This window comes from Coenobita brevimanus, chromosome 103 (assembly GCF_032717465.1).
Source record: "Coenobita brevimanus isolate Jiangsu-jjx chromosome 103, ASM3271746v2, whole genome shotgun sequence".
In the NCBI taxonomy this organism is placed as follows: Eukaryota; Metazoa; Arthropoda; class Malacostraca; order Decapoda; family Coenobitidae; genus Coenobita; species Coenobita brevimanus.
Genome location: NC_137056.1, coordinates 8,316,400 through 8,329,514, shown reverse-complemented (window position 1 = coordinate 8,329,514; position 13,115 = coordinate 8,316,400). Strand labels below are relative to the sequence as shown.

Here is a 13,115-nt window from a genome sequence, read left to right as displayed (position 1 = left end):
GAAGGCGACCCTCGGGACTGGGGCCGAAGAGGGTGAGCGGGTGTGCTTGCCTACACCCACTCCTGGAGGAGGACTGCTTGCCGATGGGACTGGGGAAGTCACGCCCCTGAGTCCTGGGGGCGCCCCTGGGCACCTGGGGGCTGTGGTCTCGCTCGGATTGAGTTGCCGTCAGGAGCTGCCTGCAACGTCCCTTCCTCCTGGAGTCCGACAGTGAGGGGCGTCGCCGGGGCGCTGACTGCAGGGCACGGACTCCCAGGCTCACTACAGGGCCTCGCCAAATCTCCTCCAGCTGCAAATCTGCCTGGGAACTGCTTCTATGGGGAGAGAGAGAAGGGTATCCCGCTCGGTGTCTGGGTGGGTGGTGAGGCGAGCAAGGGACGTTCTCCCACCCACCAGTCACAAGGGCAGCAGATGAGGGACGTATGGTGGTCGATCCCTCCTGGCGCAGACAGTGGCTGTCGCCGTGGTTCTACGTGCCCCTGGGACAGCAGGTGAAGGGTGTACAGTGGCCATCCCTTCCCCGGTGTGGACGGTGGCCGTCACTGTGGTTCTGCTCCCTGAGGAGGTGGCAGATGAAGGACGGACAGTGTCCAATCATTCCCCGGCTCGGACAGTGGCCGTCGCCACGGTTCTGCCCTTCTCTGGGGTCACAGCAGGGAGACGTATGGTGGCCAATCTCCTCCCGGTTCGGACAGTGGTCATCACCACTGTGCTATCTATCTATCTATTGCCAGATGCCTCAATCCCGTTTGGGGTGGCCACAAACAAATCGCCTCCAAGTCGCCCTGTCCCCTGCCATTTCACTGCCCTGCTCCCAACTCACACACCCCTCTCTCATATGGTTCCCAGGAATGGCTGCAGGTGAAGGGAGTGCATTGGCTATCCCTTTCCCGGTGCGGACGGTGTCCGTCACCGCGGTCCTACAGGGGGTAGCAGCTGAAGAACGTACTGTGGCCGACTCTTCCCCGACGTGGACAGTGGCCATTGTCGCAGTGCTGCCTGGGACTGTATCTCTACAAGTCCCACCCCGATCCTGGCGAGTGCTGGCCTGGCTGGAGAGTAGTCTGCCGGGGATGCGTTCCTGCTTCTGGCTCCGTTGAGGGGAAGAGGGGCACAAGGTAGTAGGGGACATGGGCCCGTCTTGAGTGGGTCTTACACACGCCTTATGCACCTCCCTGTGGTCTCCCTCTGGGGTGGGTGTTGCAACACCCGGTTCGTGGCTCCTCCATGTGGTGGGTATTGCATCATCCGTAGTCACCCTTTGGGGTGGGTATTTCACTGATGATACTATTATCAAAGTTATTAATTTTGTCATCCGCAAATGAGTCAATCAGATGTGGTAATCTGCGATGCAGTGGCCTTGCATGCCAGGACTGAAAACCCTCCACAGGCTCAAAGGTCTAAGTGAGGAAGATGAGCTCTGCGATTAAGCGCCTCACTGAGTCTTTCCCCACCTTTATCTTTTATAACTTTCCTCTTTAGTGATGGTATGAGTGAAGCAAGGAAAGAAGGAATAATAAAAGAACAGGCCGCAGCTTGCTGACAGAGTCGGCTTTGATAGATTCGGCGTTAGTTGAGTTGGCATCGATTAAAACGGCGTTGGCAGGGTCGGCAATCGGCATCGATGGATTCGTTGGCAGGGTCGGCGTTGATAGATATGGTGTTTGTAGAGTTGATGTGGAACACTAGAGGGCAATGGGATTACCAGTTCCCTGCCCACCATCCTCTCCATTTCAGTCACACTCTGCACCCAGAGTCCCAAAGGATCCCCCTACCCCAGGGAAAAATGGTATAAGGGACAGTTGAATGCAGCTGATATATTATTTACCTGATATTGTGATTAAACCAAGTAGAAACATAGTTACCTTGAGTTAACAATGCTTTCCTTCCTTCATAATGAGAAATAAATGGATTCTTATTTCTTGCACATAAAACGAACTTGTAATATTCGCACATGGATCCGCCTGTGTCTCAAGTACTACAGCAATGCGAACGCAGTGTAAACAAACATTGAAACGACGGTGTCACGGGGAGGGTGTTTGACAACTACTTCGTAACCATACTGCAGTTCTTACTTGAGGAACCCCACTGTTGTAGCCATTAATACAGAACTCGGTATCAGTCTGTAGTGACTGAATAATCATGGTGAGTATTTGAATCTGTAATTTTCTTTTCCAGACGGAGTGCAAGGCTACGTGATGGTATACAGTTTCAACTCTCAGGCTCCTGTGGCTTACTAAGTTGAACAGTATCTTCTGCCTTCATCTGGAGTAAAACATCAGAGTTTTCCAATCATGCGAGGGTTTATGGTGAGAGTGTTGACTCTGCCAGGTCCCCGTGACTCACTCGAGTGAATGAAATCCTCAGGTATTAATTTAGGGTAAGTGGAATTCAGTAGGCCTACTCTACTTGTGTTCCCGTTAGTTATGCAGTCATAGTAGAGTTAAATGGTGAAACTGGAGGAGAGTTCCCATGCACTGTGTTTACAATTGTATTGTTTTCTCAATAGTCCATCTATTTGTTGCCAGAGGCCTTAATCCTGCAAGGGGTGGCCACAAACAAATTGCCTCCATGTCGCCCTGTCCCCCACCATTTCACCACCCTGCTTCCAGCTCACACCCCCCTCTCATACCTCTCCACTCCATCCCTCCATCTCACGTATGACCTCCCTCTGCATCTCCCCGCCTCCACCTCACTCACATACACTCCCAATCAGTCTCTTGCTCTCCATCCTCACTGAATGGCCAATCCACCTCAGTGTTTCTCCTAACACTTTCTATCACATCCACATCCACACCACAATGCTCATTCACTTCCTTATTTTTCTGTCTGTCTCTCCATGTGACTCCACAGGCTTCCCACAAATATGGTAACTCATTTCCACTGCTCTCACTCTTGACTTGTGTCCCTCCATCAAGGTCCAAGCTTCACCTCCATACATTCGAGTTGGTATCACAATACTGTCATGCAGTAACTTTTTCGCTTCTATGCTCACTTACCTGTTTCTTGTCGCTACTTTCAAGGAACCAGCAACCTTTCTTCCTTGTTTTCACCCTTTCAAGCACTTCACCCTCTAAACTTCCATCCTTACTTATCACACTACCCAAGTGCAGTACTGAAACACACTCACATTTTCCATTTCCTCCTCATCCAACCTCACTGTACATTCTCTGACTTCATTTCTCATGAAGACCATAACTTAACCCCTCCCTACATTCACCTTTAGATTCTGTTTCTTACGCACTCTCCCAAACTCATCCACCAAGCCTTGCAGCTCCCCTTCGTCTTCACTTAACAACAGTTTCATCTGCAGACAACAGCGCAGGGAGTTTCCAAAAACTGCCTTCTCATTAGGGCCACTCCAACATCCACGGCCCTGCCTTGTATCTCATTTATAACCCCGTCCATATAGACATTGAACAACCATGGAGACATGACACATCCCTGTTTCAATCCAACCTTCAGATAGAAAAAGTCACTCAATTCACTGTCCACATGCACTGCAGCCTTAGCACCCTCATACATCACGGCATTCAACAACTTCCCATTTACTCGTTTATTCTTAATACTTTCCACATTCCTTGTCTCTCCACCCTGTCATGTGCTTTCTCCAAATCCATGAAGGCTGCATACAGCTTCTTTCCCTTCTCTAGAAACTTTTCCACTAAAGACCTAATAATGAATGTCTGAACTACACAACCTCTTCCCTTCCTAAACTTCCCTGGTCTTCTCCAACTAATTTCCCTGTTGTTTTCCTACCTCTGTCAATCAGTATCCTACCAGTCTACCATACTGTATACTTTTCTTATTGCACTAAGAAAACAAATGCCCCTAAGATTACCACACACACTTCTTTCTCTTCGTTTGTACAGTCGCCCCAAGAAGTGATGGCAAAGTTTCAGATTGCTTCGGTCCCTCTGCACTGATATACGTTCAGTGAAAACTTAGTGAATATTTGGTAAAACTTCTGTGCCTCCATTTCATCATATAAAATAAAATACCGGTATATATTATATCACGCTAAGAAATACCTGGTACGTGAAATGAATAACATAGGTAGTGATATATTAGAAGTTAACACTCAGATATATGTCTCCCGATTTGAACGAATGTGCAATGTATTATTCCGCGCACGGAGTGCAGTGTTACCCCCTTTCCTGACGTATATGCTTCCCAGGATTTCAAATACTGAATGCTCTAGTTTCGAAGACCAGTTAAGGAAAACTCTTGTGATTGCAATACACTACATTATTTTCACTAGCTATGGTGATGATACAGCAACAACAAGGATGCCGCAACAATGAAGTTTATCTTAGTAATGATACCCTACCCATTCTTCCTTTTATTCCTTGTCTTCCCCTCCCTTATAGTGTCTTTATTCCTAACTGATGCAAAATTATTTTAAGCTGTAAGAAGATACCGGTATGACACGTTTTATCCTTTTTTCATACACTAGGCAAAAAAGAGGACGAAAGCATGAGCTTATACTCTTGCAGTGCCAAAGCACATACTTTTTGCTCTAGCTAATAATCTCTAGTATCTTTTAAAATAAACTTCTGTGTCCTGCTTAGTTTTAAACTCAGTGGCTTGTTTATGAACATTTGCATTTCATTTCTCTTGCCAATTGTTTAGATACTGAGGATACTATAATAGGCTATGACAAGTTTGTCATTATCCAAGGAGCTCCGACTCTCGGCAAATTTACTAGTTTTCCTTTATTTTTCATTCACTGATAGTCCTCTGGGTTATATTAAAACTTCAAGAGAAGTTTGTTAATGAAAAACTGGCCAAATGCAGTGTAATAACTGCATGTCTTTGAGTAAAAGTTTGTTTCCTTCTGTGCATATTGACCGAACCATTTAAAATAGCCTACTAACTTACACCGCATTCCCTCTTTCTGTCTTCGTCCATGGCGACAACAAAAACGGAAATAAAAGACTTTAAATTATTCCTTTGTTTTGTAATGGGAACTATTTTATAAATACTAATGACTGATTTTAATTAATTATTAAAGTCCATTTCTTTTTAGTCTTACGCTACTAAAAAATTATTGTGTGTTATAGTAGATATGAACTCCGCAATTTATTCCTGACTGTCCCTGAGTGATAGTTCTGAAATTTCAATTAGTTCCGTTTAGGATTTCCTATTACAGTAATCCCTCTATTATCCGAATGCCCAATATCCGAACATCCCCACTAACCGGACATAATCATACTGGGATCCAATATTCCCAAAATGGGCCAAAAACCACAAAAAATTAGAAAAAATCTGACTTTTTTTCCCACCTGTAATTTGAAATTGCCGCCTGGCGCCGAACAGCTGTTACACCATGTCCCTTCACCTCTTCCTTCCTCCCCCCTCCCCCCTCCCCTGTCAGGGTTGCCATTTGGTATTTTTCATTACCAAGTGTGGGCCAATTTGGTAATGAAAAATTCGTTTGGTAATGAATCAGAATAATGCATTACCAAATGGATTTTTCACATGTATGAGGATACACAGGATGGAGATGGTGGATTGTTTGCTCTCTCTGATTAATCTGCTACCCTACATAGCGTGAAAACAATCAACATGGTGTTAATTATAAGGAGAGTGATTACATGTATTTCCACTTGTATATATAATTAGTGAAGAATAAATGCTAGCTTTATGAATTTGGTAATGAAAAGTTAAATTTGGTAATGAAAGTTGAGGAGATTGGTAATGTGGCCGTTGCGATCTGGCAACTCTGTTACCCTGCCATCATCAACAGTCACAGCTGAACTCCGATCGAGAGCAGATGCTCATAGCAGTGCAAGCCACAGGTGCTTGTTTTTTGTGAATAAACTGCAATACCTCACCACTAGAACACACAGGAATTTACAGTGTTGTGCAGTGTTAAGAAATTAGAATTTAGAGTGCAGAGGTTTAACTGTGGACTGCAAACTGGCAGTTCAAACCAGTCCAGGAACAAGGGACTTGTAAGTACCCAGAATGTTTAATATTGTATAAACTCACCTCTAAAACCTCATTTTATGGTTCTTTTGCATTTATTTCAGTCATTTATGTCCCTTATTGGTGTGATTAGTGTCTTAAATAGGTGCTATGCATGTCCAGAGGGAGTTGTATAGGTGTTTCTGTGAGTTTGGGTCCATAAGTACAAGTCTATAAGCTGGGGCCCAATATCCGGACAGGACTACCATCCGGACCTGCCTATGGCCCTATTACGTCGGATATTGGAGGGATTACTGTATCGTGACTAACGAACTGATTCCTACAATTTTGAAATACAACTGTACTTTTGCATTTACTTATTGTTTTCTGTAACAATTTTACATAATACGTTTCTCCTTGTAAAGATTTAAGGAAGAGTATGTACATTATCACTGACCGAAAACTTCTGGATACTCTGCCGTCACTTCTTAGGTCAACTGTACAAGGGAATAATTATACCGTACCTGACTTCCAGTCCTCTGGGACTCGACCTTCCTCCCAGGCCAATCTGCATGTTTTGCACATCCATCCTACTACTATCTCTCCCCCATGCTTCAGCATTTCACCACACTTTCCATCAATTCCTGGGGCTTTCCCCATTTTGACCTTCTTCATTGCTTCCACAACTTCCATCATACTGATTTCTTCCTCTCTTCTCACATCCCACCATCTCCCAGCCATTCCCCAGCCACTTATACTCACCTTGCTTTCATTCTCTTGTAGTGCCAGGAAGTTAGGTTAAGATATAAGTGTAACTTAGATGTAAGATAGTTGTGATTTAGTAATTAAGAACAATTTAATATGTGTGAATAATTATAATGTAGTATAAGTGTATTATAAGTATAAAATAAGAATGATTTTTTGTATCGTAGAGATAAGGTAGAAGTGAACATCTGTGTATTATGTAGTTCGCATTATTACATCAGCCGACCACACTCCCTCCTCCCCTCCATAAAACACGCGGGTAGCGGAGTTGACGAACATTTAAATTGGCTTAATCTTCATAACCTCTTACTTGAGTAAATTCAAAGATATCTACGGTATCGGTCTCAATTCATTTTAGTGTTAGAAATGCTAATTGAGAAAGTGCCAGAAGGGGAGAAACAGTCCATAATATTCTATATACTGTACAGTACAACCTCGATATAACGGACTTCAGTAGACCGGAATTTGCTTGTATCGGACTTGAGGAGCTACCGGACTAAATTCCTATACATCAGAAAATGTCTGATAAAGCCAGGAGCAGTCTGGACTGCCTGACCACTTCAGTTGTATTCACCACAATAAGGTAAATAAAGGACATGTTTATCAGTGTACAGTATAGTATTATTGTATGTATTACACCATTTGATTAATGTAATGAAGTTATAACACAGTACAGTACTGCATTGGTAGTCAAAGCAGTTTAAAAACTGTTCATATGATCTGTACTAATGTCTAATATATTGTCAGGACTCTAAAATATCTTAATACATAATAGCTAGCAACATACATATATAGTCTAGAGGTTAGGTCAATGTCAAACCTAGGGCCAAAAAGGAAATGACGTTAGCACCTCTCCAGAATGCCTCTCACCAGCAAAATAGCCCATGAACAACGCCTCGTGACCACACACACACATACACACACACAGGCTTCTAGAACATTTCAACAACAGTGTATCACACGTGACACGACCCCTGCTACACCAGAATGTAGGATTCTGAGTTCAGAAGGAGACACACCATAGAACCGACAGGTAGTAGGGAGAAGGAGGCTAGCAACATGGACGAGAGGGTGGAAGAGAGAGAGAGAGCGAGACAGGAGGTAGCTTGCGGGACTCTACTTTATACTTCACTCGTGTGTGAGACTTTGTTAATATTTCCAAGACAAATAAAAGTAGTCCCATACTAATCTTTACCTCTCCTGTCATTGCATGACAAAAGGGAACGAAGGTTATCTACTTACAAAACTACTCACGTATAACAACCGCTCGTCCACGAGTCTAATATATGTACTGTATAACTGATCTACAAAACACACTACAAGAAGCTACAAAATTATTGTAAGAATATCAGAAAAAGTCCGGAGTAGCAGGGGGGAAGTCCGGATGTCGCTTTTATCGGAATTTCGCATTTTTTGGAATGGTTTGGGCCCCAATTAGTCCATTATAGGGAGGTCTTACTGTATTTAGTAACCTCGAAATATCGATCATTGTGCGTTCCCACATTGGTTAACTGATGAAATAGCATCCAAACATCATTACAAAGGCTTAATATTAAGTGATGTGATCATTCTCGATACTACTCAAATTATCTCCATTGTCGTGTAATCTTGGTGAGATACGATAAGCTCTAAAGAAGTCAAGTCCCAAATGAGTGTTGCGAGACATACTTGTTAACGTGAAAGCTGTAACATCCTCACATGCAATCGGACTGAGGTATCCGAGGTTATATAAGGCGTGGACGAGCAGGCAACTGCGTGATTCACTCCACCGCCTTTGTTTGATTCGCAGGTCAGTGTTTAAGCCTCATAATCTCCCCCCCCCCTTCTGTTGTTTTCACATTGAGAGTTATAGAGAATAGAGTGATTAATAGTGTGTTCAGTAGCAAAGTTCTTGTGTGATTCACTCCATCTCCTTTGTTTGATTTGTAGATTCTAACATCAAATGAAGTCGTAATCTGCCAATGCATCACCACACTTACATACCACACACATCCCCCCCCAATTCATTGTGTTAGGCAAAAAACCTAAATCATTGTACCTTAACCTAAGTCAAGGAGTTTTCTGTATTATAAGTCACGAGGGTTTAATAATGTAATCGAAGTGTATTTCATTAGTCTAAAAAGGTAATCTGATTCTCGGAAGTTGTGTAAATATTGAATTAGGTCATTTTGGATCTTACCATTTATTGAATTGAGTGGTATGATTAACTCTCATCATTGAAGTGAAAGTGTTATTGTAGGAGAGTGGTGCAGGATGTATTATTGAGTAAGTGGTCTTTAATTTGTTTTAGTATAGTCCCTCCTCGAGTCTTCCAGTGACCAAGGAGAACGACATCCACTTATAACTCGTATGGTCATTCTGTTCCAAGTGTTATTAGAACAATGTACAATGTTAAAGTAGGGAAGTGAGTCTATGGATTTAAGCATTTGTCTAATTTTGGGTATGATTAAAATCAATGTTATACTTTTTGAATTCGGGTTTCCAACTACCCTTCTTTGATGGCTGTGTATGGGACAGCCCGCAAGGTGTACTAGGGAGAATAACAACTCGAGAATACCTAAATCCATGCTGACCCATTTAGTATGAAATCTGATCCTACAGTTTGGACATAAGTCGGGTAAGTCATTGGTATGTATTTCGGAGTAAAAGGGGCGTAAAACACCCCAGTTGGTTTGGGTCTACATTAAAAACAGGCACGGTAATTTATTGACAGCCACATTGGTAAGTAAAAGTGTTATGCACAAGGTCAGTATAGTGATGGCTTGACATAAAGAATATCATGCTACCACACCTACCATCCTCCATAAATTCTAATACAACCTTGAATTGAAATAAGGAAACTAAGACTGGCATAGAAATCTCACCTATTACTAAATTCCCATTACCAACTGACACTCTTGTAATCTCAACTTTAAATTCAGTGCGCATTCCTGGCGATTTTCACTCCAGCGCTAAGCGGTGACATAAGAAATTGTTGTAAGAGGAGAGATTGTAGTGACATGAAGGTGTTGTGGGATCAGAATCATTGTAACATTACTCTGGTGTCTTAACAGTGAGAGATAATTAAAATTCTATAGCAATACACTGGGGTTAGCAGTGGTATTCATTAAAATTCCTACCAATACACTGGTGGGCTATACATAAAAATTTCTACTGTTACACTCTATGCTCAGCAGTTCCTTAAAGTGTTCTCTTCCTCTGCTTGCTTTTTCTCCCTTCTCCACTAGTAATCTACCATTTTTATCTTTCACTTCTTAAGTAACTTCTTTGACACCTTGTCCAACTCTCTTTACCTCTTTCCAGAACATTTTCTTACATTCCCTCCACTTTATACTAAAATCCCATCCAAATTCCTCATCCAGCCTCTTCTTGCTCTCTCTTACTAATCTTTTCACCTCTCTCATCTTCAATAGATTATTATGTAATTATCATTGTGATAGTTTTAAAAAGTTGTAGAAGTATGTTTTTTTTAAAGATATCAGCAGTTCAACCTATCAGCTATACAACCTCATCACTTTCACATGGACACTGTGGCAAGTGGCCTCCTGCCATAGTTTCTTTGGCTCCAAATTTGGTCTGTCATCAACCGTTCATGCCTGTAGTCGCGGCGCGTGACTCTGAGGTTGTCATTATTGTACCCTGGCAACCTACCATTCAAAAGTGCGTCCGATTTCGTATCATACGCGGATCATATTATTATGCACAAATGTATTACACACGAATATTATTATACATGAAAATACAGTAATACCTCGATATACGATACCCCTAGATGCGATACCCCAGCTTAACGATGGGGGTAGAAATACCACCATACCCCACCTAATGTTGGCCAAACCCCGGTTTAACGATGGGTTTTGATTTTTCTTTCTGATTTTGATGATATTTTAGACTTAATTTGTATGTTTAGGTTGATTTATAACCTGTTTTTAGACTTTGATTAATGTGTTTAAGCCATAGGTGGGGTGAACAGTGTAATTTTGGGGGTACAGTGTACTAAGCTTGATTTTTTCCAGTCTTACATTTGACGATATTCAGGTTTGATTTGTTGGTTTTAGTGAGTCATTTACAGGTGTTAGGCTTAGATTAGCTTCCTTGACAGCAGTCAGGCCATTTAGATTGCCTTTAAACCTGTTTTTGGGCTCATCCGGGTGGGTTTTGGACTTGGTTGGGGGGGAACCCAAGGCTGGTAAACGGTCCACATTGAAACACGTTAAAAGTACCTCGATATACGATACCCCGCCTAACGATGGGGTTTTACCTAACCAATTAGATTGTTAAACCGGGGTATGCCCATATTATACACGAATCACATGCGTCTCATACACGGAATCAGATGCACTGTTGAGAGGTAGGTTGCCGGGGCACGATAATAACAACCTCAGAGTTGAGTGCTGCGACTATAGTTATCAAACCTAACACAACTTAACCTAACCTAATTCAGCCTAACCAAGCTTAATTTAACACAGCCTACTGGTAAGCAACTGTAACAGTTTGGGGACTAATGAGTCTTGTGTCTGAATTGACCCAATGCCCTCTCTAGGATGTTACTGTTGATGTCAACAAACCTTGGTGCTCATTAGTTACATAAATGCTATTTTCTTAGAATTTGGTTGGCATAAATGAATTATATTTACATTCTTTAGTAACATCAGTTTATTTCTTCGAAATCTGGGTGTCATAAATGAACTTACAATTATGAAAGATATTCCTTGTAAATTTGTTATAGGAGCCCTCCTGCAGTTTGTCCAGTTAAACTGCCGTAATCACTGAGAGCTGATACTCAGATGGTGGTAAAATTCCTATTTGTCTATCTATCTGTTGCCAGATGCATTAATCCCATAAGGGATGGCCACAAACAAATCATCTCCAGGTCACCGTGTCCCCTGCCATTTCACTGCCCTGCTCCCAGCTCACACCTCCCTCTCTCATATGCCTTTCCACTCCATCCCTCCATCTCATCCTTGGCCTCCCCTTCCCCCTCCCCCTCTCCACCTCACTCACATACACTCTCCTCATCAGTCTCTCATTCTCCATCCTTTCCACATGGCCAAACCACCTCAATGTGTTTCTCCTAACGCTTCCTGTCACATCCACGTCCACACCACAATGCTCCTTCACATCCTCATATGTCAGTCTGTCTCTCCATGTGACTCCACAGGCTCCTCTCAAACAGGGCTGGGGTCAATTCATTTTTGTCATTTCAATTCAGTTTCAATTCAGAATAAAATTTGAATTACTGTAATTATTGTACAATAATGAATTTGCATATTACAGTATAAAGTATTATTTTATCAATTCATTCATCAGTTCATATCAGTTCATTGATAACAATTCCAGTTCAGTTCAATTAATTTTTTATATTTTTTTCAGTTCCAATTCAGTTCCAGTTCACAGTTTTTTAATCAATTCCAATTCAGTTCATAATTGACCCCAACCCTGCTCTCAATAACTCATTTCCACTGCTCTCACTCATCATGACTTCTGCCCCTCTAACAAGGTCCGAGCTTCATTTCCATATGTTAGAATTGGTATCACAATACTGTCATGTAGTAACTTTTTCACTTCCATTCTCACTTCTCTGTTTCTTGACCAGTGCTTTCAAGGAACCAGCAACCTTTCTTCCTTGTTGTACGATTTCAAGCACTTCACCTTCTAAACTTCCATCCTTACTCATCACACTACCCAAGTACTTAAACGCACTCACATTTCCATTTCCTCCTCATCCAACCTCACTGTACATTCGGTGACTTCACTTCTGTCGAGGACCATAACTTTACTCTTCCCTACGTTCACCTTTAGATTCTGTTTCTTACACACTCTCCCAAACTCATCCACCAAGCCTTGCAAATTTGAGGACAGTTATTCAGTGACTCTAGCTGTTCTCTTACATACTCAAGTTCTGTAGGAAAATAAATTTAGTCCTAGATACAACACATGTGATTAACATTTGGATAAAAAAGAAAATAAAGAGAAGAAAGAGAATATACCTACTTTGTGGTACAGTAAAACCTCGATACAACAGACTTCAATAGACCGGAATTCGCTTTTATCGGACTCGAGGAGCTACCAGACTAAATTCCTTTATATCGGAAAATGTCCGATAAAGCCAGAAGCAGTCTGGACTGCCTGACCACTTCAGCTATGTTCACCACAATAAAGTAAATAAAAGATATGTTTGTCAGTGTACAGTACTGTATTATTATATATTTTATACCAATTGATTAATGTAGTATAGGTATACCATGGTACAGTACTGCAATGGTAGTGAAAGTTTAAAAACCGTTGGTGTCATCCGGACTAATGTCTGATATATCGGAAAAAGTCCGGATTAGCAGGGGGAAGTCCGGATGTCGCTGTTGTCGGAATTTCTCTTCTTTCGGAATGGCTTGGGCCCCAATTAGTCCGTTATAGTGAGCTCATACTGTATTTTAAAAACT

At 42.1% G+C, this 13,115-nt stretch overlaps 1 protein-coding gene across 1 annotated transcript in view; it reads left to right on the top strand.

Annotated features, from left to right (window-relative positions):
- Positions 1 to 2,016: 2,016 nt before the first annotated feature.
- Positions 2,017 to 13,115, top strand: part of RabGGTb (geranylgeranyl transferase type-2 subunit beta) — an 88,919-nt gene continuing 77,820 nt past the window's right edge. Inside the window, exon 1 of the mRNA XM_080284938.1 lies at positions 2,017 to 2,145. Coding sequence (XP_080141064.1) covers positions 2,143 to 2,145 — 3 coding nt within the window. The 5' untranslated portion in view covers positions 2,017 to 2,142. The remainder of the gene's footprint in view (positions 2,146 to 13,115) is intronic.